Source organism: Centruroides sculpturatus, unplaced genomic scaffold (assembly GCF_000671375.1).
Source record: "Centruroides sculpturatus isolate CEXI.00-Female unplaced genomic scaffold, Cexi_2.0 scaffold511, whole genome shotgun sequence".
Lineage (NCBI taxonomy): Eukaryota > Metazoa > Arthropoda > Arachnida > Scorpiones > Buthidae > Centruroides > Centruroides sculpturatus.
Window position 1 is genome coordinate 163,195 of NW_019384727.1, and position 12,156 is coordinate 175,350.

Here is a 12,156-nt window from a genome sequence, read left to right on the forward strand (position 1 = left end):
ACATTTTTCTTGATGTTCTGAAATGTTAGAAATGAGGACAGGTGAAGATTCTAAAAATGGAAAAAGACAAGAATTGAGGACAGAAGCTACAAACTAGAATATTCTGTTATAACTTAAAATTATGGCATACAACCACAATGCTCAAAATGACCACCGCACATATCAAGACATGCAAGCACACAATTCAGCATCATGTTGTCCACAAAAGTGAACACAGTATGAAGACGAACAACCAAGATCATGTAAACTCTTTTATGAAATCCAATCTAATGCGTAAATCAAATATTAAGTGTTTTTTATTTGGACAAACTTTTAATAATATTTCTAGTTAATAAAGGGTTTTTTTTTCTTGAATAATTTCCAAAATGTTTTCTTCTCTCTTTAAATAAATATAAAAGGTTACGAAACTTGTAAATAAATCAATAAATTCTTCTAGTTTTGAGAAGTCAACATTTTATTAAATAAAAGAAATGTTTTGATCAAAAGCCTAGAATGGTCAGATTTTGTTTGAAATATTTCTTTTTGTAACATACCATTTAGTCTGCCTGGAATTAAACCTAATGGGCTGTGTTACATAGATGAAAACAGGATCAAATGATTACTAGGCCTAGACTTTGGATTCTGGTCAGAAAAAATAACAAACTTTCTTGTCTGCAAGAAGAAAAGCAAGGTGACAACTCATGAAAAAACTCAAATTACTCGTCTTCATGCTGTGTTCACTTTTATGGACAACATGATGCTGGATCGTGTGCATGCAAGTATTTATTACACAAAAATGACTATTTATAATTAATGGAGTTAGCTAGACACAAAACTAAGTTAGTTTGTCAATAATTTGCATAAGACACTTAGTTACAAAAACCCTCAGAACTAATTAGTCAAACTGAACAAAACCGAAAGTAATATTTACTAGATTTTTCCACAAAAACTGAAAAAATTATCTGAAAATCCAATTACTTACAAAACTCTTAGAACCTGAACTGTCACAACAGGAATGTCAAAAGAATCCAATCTGTTTATTTGCTAGACCTCACCTCAAAAGTATTACTATTTCAGCACCTTTCTACATTTCCTACTCCTAATATTCATAACTGTCTTTAATTTGCTCAGTACAAGATAATGATCATTATCAACTTTGAAACACCTATAGGCTCTTGTATCTTCAGCTAAATGTATAATGTCTTTGACTACAATAATATAGTCAATTATGGTTTTCAGATTTCTAGTGTTTTATCTCCATGTGAATTTATGATTCTCTTTGTGTTGGAATATTAGTAAGCACTAGTGAGTGACAGGCACAAAACTTGAGTGGTCTTTTGCCCTTGCTGTTAGGTTTTTCTTTCTCCCCAAACTTATCTAAAATGCTGCTGTAGATGTAGTTGTTGTTCCCACTCTATTATTAAGACCTGCAGCTAGAACTATCTTTTCATTATTATTTGTTTCTACTGCTGATCCCATAACATTATAAAGTTATAACTATCTCCTTCTCAAATTACTGGAGTAATCAAATAAAAACAAAACCTTTAAATACCAGTAACAGAACTTTAATGAAAAATTCTGAATGTTTTTGGCCTTCACCAAGGCCTGCATGTTCACGTATGCCACTGACCCGAACATGCATGCAGACCTCCAGAACATCAAATTAATTGGGCAGGCTTTCAAACGGACCATATTTATAGCCTAGAGGCTTTTGAAATATATAAAGCCAGCCTGACTGGCAAGTGTATTAACTTTAAGGATTGCAATATGGTATCATGTGCATGGAAGTACCTTTATAAAAAATTTGGGGAAAGTTAACCTATATTAATTCATCTCATACACTATGTACAGTACATCTTAAAAATGTATATGTGGAACATGGTCATACATTTACGATTTTTAGTCTATCTACCATATGAATTTAGCTTACATTGTGAGGTATTCGAAATTTTAAAAATTGATTTTTCGAATATTATGGTTCTGACATTCCAGTTTGGAATTCTGTTTCGTTAAAAATCGTGAGGCAGGCCTTGGTGAAGGCTGAAAACATTCAGAATTTTTTATTAAAGTTCTGTTACTGGTATTTAAAGGTTTTGTTTTTATTTGATTATAAAGTTCTTCTACATCTTCTTTCTTTTAGCCTTCAATAGGTCCATAGGCACAGATCTGTAAGCAGTTCTTTAAACTTTTCAAACTATATCAAATGAATTAATTTTAATTTTTACATTTACTTACAATTTCGGATTTAAGAAGTATAAATTTAGTAAAAATAGTATAAATTTGAAAGAAAATTCTGTATACTCTTAATAATCTAATATTAAATATATTTTTTTGATATACTTTAACTCTATCTGAATCTCTCATAATTACCATTTACACTGAGGGAAGATGTTAATGAACTGATTTAAAGAAAGATAACAAAATACAAATACAAAAATAACTAATTAAAAGGTTGAAGAAGCAACAGCGTAAGTGCATAGTAAGTCATATGCTGTTTTTATTTTGTCAATGTGTTATACAGTAAGGGACATGAGGGTCAGGGAATTTGTATGGAGTTGGTCAGGGAAAGTCATGGAATTTAAAACAAAAATTTGAGTAGGAGCCCTGCACATAGAGACCCAAAACAAATTAGTCTAACTCATATCTAGAAAAACTGTTTTCACAATGTTATGCAATACAGCTGATTTACATACCTTGTTTGTCTGTTGTTCCATCATTATTGTCTGTATTATGTTTTCCAGACAGGTTCTAATTATTTGCATGGTTTCCTTGTAACACCTAGTAAATATGGTTTTCTCAAGATGCTCTTATTAAGTCACTTTTTTAGTATATTTCTTCAAGAATTGGGAGAAGAATTATATTGGATATTTATGTTCTTTCCTGCAGCTATGAATCCATAGCACAAGTCTTTGAAATACTTGCTCCATATACTGCTGCTAATATTCCAGATCAGCGTAGATTCCATTGACCTTTTAGAATACCAGCTGTGAAGTGTGCATTTGTTACAAAAAATTTGGTAAAGAAAAGCATTCTGTATAATTTATGTCTTTCATACTTACAGTACCAAATGATATTAAAAATGAGCACAAAGGAAAATTACCAGACTTAAAGTGATTGTTGACATAAAGCTTCTTGGTCACAGAGACATTCTTCTCTGGGATTATATTGCACTGCCATTAAAGGCAAGAATTTCTCAGCTTATATTATTTGGCGTAATCCATTCTCTTAATTTCACTATCAAATACATGGTAACTCTTGGAATTTTATTAGAATCAGAAAGTACAGTACAGTGAATGGGTATGAAATCTTCAAACACATTAAATGTGTAATGCATAAAGCATACAAGTGAGTTCTGTATGCACATTGGACAATAATTTCACACTCATTACAGTTTTGATTTCAAATGCTTGATAATTCATTAGCATTGATGAGTGACTGTTACAATTCCATTAACACCTAGTAATGGACTTGTCATATTTAAGCTTTGAGTTTTGTTCGTGTGTACATATTTAATAGATTTTAGCATAAGGAAGTACAAATTGAACATACACAAACAGTGATGAAAACACAGTGTTATCTATGCATATGAAATATTTTGTTGAAATTCATAACTTGAAACTTGTTAAAAGTTCAAAGCAAGAAAAGTGGAAAAATGACTGAAAATGATGCAAAATGTCAATAATTACTTAAAAGTTGCAATAATGAGACAAATTATAGTAAACTGCATTTTAAACCTTTGTGTTCGGAACCTAGAGGGCCACTGGCCAAAATACTGGATCTAAAAGACTCACTTATAAGAAAGTAAAAAATGCGATATCAGTAAAATTGGCTTTAGTAGTGACAATCGATGCATTAATCATTAATAGGAAATTTAGCTAACAAATTGATTTATTAGTATTTACAAATCATAAACAATGAAAGGTTAAAGGTTTGATATTTATTTAACTTGTAATTAAATAGTTTTTAATTCTCTTATTAGACTGTTTTATCTGTTAAATATATATGGAATATACTTAACCACAGTTTAAGTATCACGAGAATCAATTTAGCCGTGTCTACCCGAAGGGAGCTCGCATAGATTCTTCCAATTACGATCCCGTTCGAATGTGGAATTGTGGCTGTCAGATGGTGGCCTTAAATTATCAAACTCCAGGTAAATCATTTCTATCAAATGCTTCTCAGTTATGTTTTGTTTAGAATGTTTTTTATCAAACATGTTGGCATAAATAAAATATTTGCAGATTAATATTATTTCTGTAGTTATTTTTTTAAAACAACTAGTTTAATGAACGTAGACACAATTCACAAAAGTTATTGTCGAGAATCATATTGCTAAATTAAAGTGGTTAGTGTCATTTGAGTGTTTCGAAACATAATCATTGCTTTTGTTAGCTATGGCCAATAAACAATAAACTCTTACTGGAACTAAATTGAATTATAAAATAATATAAATAATACCTTTTTAACTTTCCAGCAAAAACATTTAATTCATAAAAACGTTTTCAACCAATTTTAGTGNGCCAAAAAAGTAAAATGGCAAAACTGTATTTGGGACAAGACTATGTCTCGGAGACTCACTACTAAGCGGAATCACTTTGACGCTCAAGGTGAGTCTCATTCTCATTCTCCAATCTTCTGTGGTATCACTGCTTTTGGACGCGATCGTTCAAACTTCGCTGGCCATGACCACGAGGTCATCCACGATGCATTTTCAATGAAATTAACCTATCTAATTTCAAAATTTCTCTCCATTGCGTGTCGGCCTGGATTGAATTTTTGTCGATGCACAACGAAAAGTTCCCGTTTTTGAAAAAAATAATTGTGGCTATTGTATCATCCAAAATTATTTTTTTTATTTTGCACAAACAATATAGAGTTTAACCCGATTATAATGTCATCGAATGTAACAACAACCCTAATATAACGTCAAATTTTTATCGGTCCCGCAATTTTACTATACAGTACTAGATAATGTTAAAAAACCTACTTGTAACGACACCCTGTTTTAATATTGTATTTGAAGCACTCCCAAATTTACAAAATTAGATTACAAATTTTATTTAACATAGAAGAAACTACGTGTTCAGTCCTAAGATCAGAGTTTACTTCTTAGAATGACTGTGGGTGGTACTCTCCTCTACCCGACTTCGGTGGGGTGAGATGGCTGTTTTGCCTGTTTGTAGAAGAGGGTTGCCATTTTGTATTTTATTTTGACTCGATTCTCGGTCCCCTGACTACCTACAAGTCTAGATTTTTTTATGCGCAAATGATTTGGGCACCAAATATTCTCTGCCAAATATCAACTCTCGACATGTACTCCTTCATACCTCTATGCTAGTAAGAACATTGGGCAGTACGATTTTATAAACAAGACATAGTCTTGTCAATAAGATTGAAAGAATGGATTTTACATATTGGATATATTACGTAGATCGAATGTACAGAAATGACAGTGAAAAAAAAAATGTCACGGCTAGAAAGAAATTCATAACAGACGGATTTAAGTCAGAAACAGGACTATTGCTGGACACACTGAAGCAAGGAAAAGGAAATACTAACGATGGCAACAGTGCTAGAAGATTTTATTGTATACTATTAAATGCTATTTTATAATTTTTACAAAAAGTAAAATAATCATACAATATAAAATAATATAAATAATACCTTTTTAACAGTCCAGCAAAAACATTTAATTCATAAAAACGTTTTCAACCAATTTTAGTGGTCTTCATCAGTTATTCTAAGTCTCTTTTTGGAACTAAATCGAAATATAAAATAATATAAATAATACCTTTTTAACTTTCCAGCAAAAACATTTAATTCATAAAAACGTTTTCAACCAATTTTAGTGGTCTTCATCAGTTATTCTAATATTAAAAAGAACAAAGCATTCGAATTTATGCAATACAAAAATAAATAAAATCAAACAGCTCCTCGTCCAAAATGTTTTTATGAATTAAATGTTTTTGCTGGACTGTTAAAAAGGTGTTATTTATATTATTTTATATGGCCAATAAGAAATTAAGTTTTACTCCTTGTGATTTTAGAAGTTGTGGAGTGGTGGTAATTGCAGAAGGATGGTGGTACAAAATATTAAGAAATTTTAGATATTTTCTAAAAATCAGTTCATAATATAAAGAATATATTCTAGTGTGCAAATACCAAATACATTTAGTTCATTTTACAGTAAACTTAAAATAGAATCTATTTTGAATTAAAAATTGTAGAAATGAAGGTTAAGTGTCTATTTTGATGAAATATCAGATTCATAAAATATATTAACCTAACATAATATTGAATATAATTTGAATATGTCATTAAGTCAAAAACCTCAAAGAAATATGGTAGTGCAACTGACGATCATTGCCAGTAAGCAAAGTAGAATTCTTTGATCCAGTTTTATGTAAAGCATCACATAGCTCTGTACAGCTAGTTACTCAAAATGTTGTTCCAGTAACACGAACATCATCGCCTACAACAGATTGAAACCTGCCACTACGGAAAATTTTAATATGCAAAACATGAATATCCACTAGAATGGCGTGTAGTATCTTAGCACGTTTTTATATACACAGTTGGTGTTTGTCAATTAAGTAAAAATGACCCTTTTGAAAATCAATTATAACTATTAACTTTTTAAATTATATCGTCATCAATTGTCAGACAGGTTAATTGATAGATTTGGTGCTAATGTCCATTGCTGATATTGGTTGCCGGCTAAGTTTCTTCTGCCGTCTTGAAATAGTGAATAGCAACTACTCTGTTGTTGTAAATAACATTGTTTATAATGACATTTCAATTAATATGCTTTGTCAATATGCTTACCATGTTCGGTTGTTTGGCTATATCTCCTATATCTTCAACTGCTCCTACCAACTGCAAGTTTAAAAGAGCAAACTGGCACATTCAAATTTACAAGTCTAAGATAATTTGTTTTTAAAAAAGTGTTCTAGAATGTCTGTTTGACAAAAGAATTTTCGGTTTGAATTAAAGTTTTTGTGTTCGAGCCTGAAGAAGGTCAGTGAAGCTGACCAAAACATTCGGTATGGTAGCAAAATAAGCTGCGTGTTAAAGGTATTTTTGGAGCATTTTTGGTTGTTTGGCTTTTGATATAACAATGTTTACGCATTGTTGTACCAACAGCCAAATGATTGCTACTGTTAATAATTAAATGCTAACTAATTTGTTGATTAAATCAATATTATGACCATACAAATAAATTTGGGTCTATGCAGAATTATCCTTTTTAATTGTCCAACAAGAGACAATTCTGCATAGACCCAAATTTATTTGTATGGTCATAATATTGATTTAATCAACAAAATTAATCCTTGGAACTTCGTTACCAAATGCTAACTAATTTGGCTTATATGTAAGCATTAGACACCATCTCGTATTAAATTTAATAATTATAATTAAATTTAACATAACTATCAAGCTTACAACTGTTTACATTGTTATATCTTATAATGACATGCTTGCGAATGTATTTCCTAGTTTTGAAATGAATAGTCTATCTTTTGTGATTCAAGGCTTTCCAATGGTCACCAAACACCTGCTTACCATGCAGATGTCTTATCAGTTATACTACCCAACCTCTGTTTAATCTTTGCTTATAGAGCTACTAATAAATTAATAAATTTAGATTTAATCATATTGCTCATTGATGATGACAGCTACTTTAGTACTCATTCTCCACAGCTCTCAGCTGACTTATGCTTTCACCCTAACATTGCATATATACAAGGGTTGCTGTGGAAAATTTAAAAATATCGTCACCATTTCGCCAGTTTTTAATTTTTTCGCCACTTCAAATTATTTATCGTCACTAGTTTCACTTACTAATTAATGCAAGTGCTGGTAGATTGGCGTCTGGAAAGCAAAAGTAACAGGTTAAGCTGTCACTTACAAGGAGAGATCCAGACGTTCTGGTCTCCAATACAAACGAAACGTGGTGAGAATGTAGCGTTAAACGCAAACAGCTCCTCGTCCAAATTACAGGATCCACTTTTCAAGCGATTCCAAAAAATGGGCATCTGAAAATTTAGTGTTTAGCTTATAAGTCTTTGGATGTTTTACATCCCAGAGTGGCGGTATATATATATATATAGGCCTATATGTGTGTGTGTGTGTGTGTGTATATATATAACATTTGTTTGCTTAAATACTTTAATTTTCTGTGTACAAATTTCATTTTCATTATTAAATATTATTTCAGTTGCATATAATATTTTTTGTAATGTATTTGTTTGTCGTCATCAATTTCCAAAATTTATTAATCTATTTGAAATTTGTGTATGTGGTTATAAACTTTAATTTATATTAAGCATAGAGAAATAACATGAAATTCTTAAACTATGTGCATACCTTCTTACTGTAGATGTGAACAACTGCAGTAATGTAAAACAAAAAATATGAAATTATTCATTTGATCAAATATTGTATTTTGTTTAAAACGTATTAATTTTTTAGATAGACCCATGCAACTAAATCAAGGTAAATTCCTTCAAAATGGCAGGTAAGTTTATTCGATATGCTGGTTGAAACTTTATGCTTTTAATTATTAAAAAAAAAAAAGATAATTACTGTATCGTCAATATCAGTTCAAAGCAGACAAATTGTTTGGTTAAATTTTTAAAATAAGAATGTTTCGGAGTGTTTTTAAATCAACTCCTTTATCAATTTTAGATGTGGCTTTGTGCTGAGGCCTAATTTTATGTTTGACGAAAAGTACAATCCCCACGACCGAACCAGTCTGTGTAACATAGATCCCATCAGTCTGTCCATCAAAGTGAGTTTCCGCCTTTTCCGCAATACCATCGCACGTTTTACCGACAGAATTGACAAGTTGGTACCATTTTACGTTTTAGATAATCGCAGCCAGGCATCTAATGAAATCGGGAAGGGGAATCATCAGTCCTTTTGTCGAAGTCGAAGTGGTGGGATCCGACCCCGAACCAAATAAGTACAAAACTGGAATCATCAGTGAGTATTGTCTTTCTTCTCTTCATTATTGTCACACCTACGACGTTCCTAGGTTATGCCCGTCACTTTTTTTATTCTTACCATCGACTGCACGTATTGCATTTCCACCTCGCCGACGATGTGACAGAAATGTGAAAGCTGCAGAACGAAGTATGATTTCTAATATCGGTAATCTCTCCGGAACCAATTACTCGATGTGGCAATCGGGATCTTTCCTTTCTCAGTTTATCATAATGGGTTTTTTTATTTATTCACTTCGATACTTATAAAATGTACATACAGTAAAAGCTCGATATAACAGACGACCACCAGACCGAAGAAATCTGTCCATTACTGTACAGTAGAATCACATTAGAACGGATCTGGTTTTGGCAGATCTGTTACCGCGAATATATATTTGTACCTTTTTACACGAGAAAAGTTGCGTGGAAAAGTACTGTACAGTGCATACTGTTCCGGAAAAAGTTCGAGACCACCCGAGTTTTCAAACTTCCCATTAAAATTAACCGATCTCCCGTAAATAAGTGATTTAGGTATTAAAATAACCGTAAACCAAATACGAAGTAAAAATTTATTTTCGTATTTAAGAAATTGAAATACAACAAATTATTGTTGGCAATTTGCTCGGGAGAAAGTTTGAGACCGAGATGGAAAAAGCGCATCAAAAACGATGTTTAATACTTAGTTTGTTTACCATTAACACGAATAATAATAATCGATCGATTAGATACGGCGTTAGTAAAAGTTGTTCTTAAAAGTTTCGGACTTGCCGTTAAAATTAACCGATGTGCTGTAAATATGCTGACGTTTAGGTATTAAAATTACCATAAAGCGAATACGAAGTAAAAACTTACTTTCGTATTTAAGAAATTCGAAAACGACAAATTCCGCGTTTCTTTATGCAGCCAGAGTGTAGCGAAATGACGTCACGAGCAGTGTTGGCCAATTAGAAACCAGTTTCTGTGTGTTCGCTGTAAAGCTAGGCTCGAGCGCTGTATAAAGAAACGCGGGGAAACTATCTGGCAATTTGCCTGGAAGATGGCGCCACAGTTAGCAATTATTTAAAGGCCCCGACAATTACAGCCAAAAAATAACTTTCTGCCACAGACGACGGGGCAATATGGAGAACGACTGGGCTACAGCTACCCGTAACACCCAGAACGACCAGGGGCTATATTCTGGTCACTGGTCTCTCGCAAGCCGGTCGCTGATTGGCTAATCATTTGGATTAGCCAACAGCCACCGGCTTACGAGAGACCAGAGACAGTGACCCGAATATGGCCCCAGCTATCGTCTTCGTTTCGCCTTGTTCCCAGGCAGTCGATTATCCGGGTTATTTTCTACCGTTAAGATAAAACCACGGACCAGTGGCGCATCTCGGCCAAACGGATAATGCCTGAGCGGTGCCTCCAGCCTTTTGCACCCCGGGTGCCCGACAGCGGCTGGATTATCCTACGGCAGTGTCGTTCTTTTTAATTTTTCGAATGGTAGAGTTGCCGTGGTCGTAAGTCGTACCCGCCCACGCCGGACCGTCTAAGATTTGTGTTCTCGTTTCTAACCCAATTATCTGGCTTTGTCTTTTTTCTATATTTTTGTCAGTTCCCTCGACTGGGAAAAATTCTCTATTAACTAACTGGAAAAAACAAACAAAATACTTAAATTTTCTTTAATTCGTTTCGGCTTTGAACCGGTTTAACGGCACTAAAGGAAAGCCACCGTGCAAAAAAGTGCAGAGCAACTAATCCATGGGAACGAGTATTTCTGGAAAAATGTTCTGAGTAAATAGAGGGACAGATAAATAAATCTAAAGCTTTTCCTTTTATCGTCAGTAGTTTGGCTTTACGCCACAAATCGGATATTTGTCACCGGTACAGAATGCTAAATCCAAATGGAACGAAAGTAGTCGATGGGAAAACCCGACCCAAATCGGGAGTAACGTGAAAAGTATGCCAAGAAATGATTGAAACACCAATCTTATTATTGTTTTTGTACTTAATATTTTGCAACTAGAAAGTCCGTAGTATCGGCTTTTACTGTATATTTATTTTTTAGAGGACGAGAAACAATCAATCTCCACGGTTAGTCTATTAGCTTGGATGGAAACTAGTAACAACGAAAATTTAACTTTCCATCCTTCGGACGTCGTTTTTTCCTCTGTTATTTTAGCACGGGAAACGTCCGTTTTCTCATTGTTTTACGGGAATTTGGAAATAACGTGTTTTTCGTCTTTCAGGGGACAATGGTCTGAATCCCTGCTGGAAGAACGAGACGTTCGACGTGTACGTGGCCAATCCCCAGGTCTCTCTTCTCAGGTTCGTCGTCCAGGACGAAGACATGTTCGGAGACCCCAACTTCCTGGGACAGGCCACCTATCCCGTCACCTGCCTCAGGACAGGTAACTTTTTTATACCCGCATCCGATTCGTCCAGCACGCCACGTGTCGTACGATTCGGGTTTTTAATCGGCTTCTTTACATTTAATTTAATCCGAGTGTTTCGGTTTCGTCTCTCCGTATCAGGTTACCGCAGCGTGGCGCTGAAGAACGAATACGGCGAAGAACTGGAGCTAGCGTCCCTGCTGATTCACCTGAGCCTGCACAACGCCAAGGTGAGTGGCGGCGCGCGGTGGCGGCCGGGAGGAGGACGGTAGTGACGTGGCGGTCGTTTCAGGACGAAGAGGACGCCTACGCCTCCATCCAGCAGCTGCGGGACCGGTCCAAGGAGCTGAACGGCCGGATCGAAGAGTTGGAGAAGACGGGAGACGATGCGGCCGTGCAGAGGGCCAGGGCCGAGCTGACGGCCACCGAAGAGCTGCTTCTGTCCAAGAACGAAGAGAGGAGGTGAGCGTTTCTCGCGCTCCTCCCCGCCACCCGCCCTTTCCCTACTGACCCCTTCGTTTCTCATTGCAGGCAGAGGATAGCCGGTCGAACGGCGGCGCCCTAGAAGCCGGCTCCCACGCACGCTTCGCAGCTTCGCTTCCCTTCGTGTACAGAGTGGAAGGAGGTGGCCTTTCACCTCTTCTCTCCGCCGCCTTATTTTTTATTATTTTAAATAAACCCGTCGTCCGGGTCCGTCGTCTCTTTCCTCTTTCCTCGGCCCGGGCAAGCACGGGACGCGAAAGGCGGGACGTAGCTAGTGAACCGAAGTATTTCCGTCACTTTTTATTAGCGGAAGACCGGGCGGTTCCGGTAGC

General features: G+C 35.0%; 1 protein-coding gene across 1 annotated transcript in view; it reads left to right on the forward strand.

Annotated features, from left to right (window-relative positions):
- Positions 1-11,807, forward strand: part of LOC111628132 (1-phosphatidylinositol 4,5-bisphosphate phosphodiesterase gamma-1-like) — a 129,192-nt gene extending 117,385 nt beyond the window's left edge. Inside the window, exons 17-23 of the mRNA XM_023371857.1 lie at positions 4,008-4,132; positions 8,452-8,497; positions 8,668-8,770; positions 8,850-8,964; positions 11,198-11,359; positions 11,483-11,571; positions 11,634-11,807. Coding sequence (XP_023227625.1) covers positions 4,008-4,132; positions 8,452-8,497; positions 8,668-8,770; positions 8,850-8,964; positions 11,198-11,359; positions 11,483-11,571; positions 11,634-11,807 — 814 coding nt within the window. The remainder of the gene's footprint in view (positions 1-4,007; positions 4,133-8,451; positions 8,498-8,667; positions 8,771-8,849; positions 8,965-11,197; positions 11,360-11,482; positions 11,572-11,633) is intronic.
- The last annotated feature ends 349 nt before the right edge of the window (positions 11,808-12,156 follow it).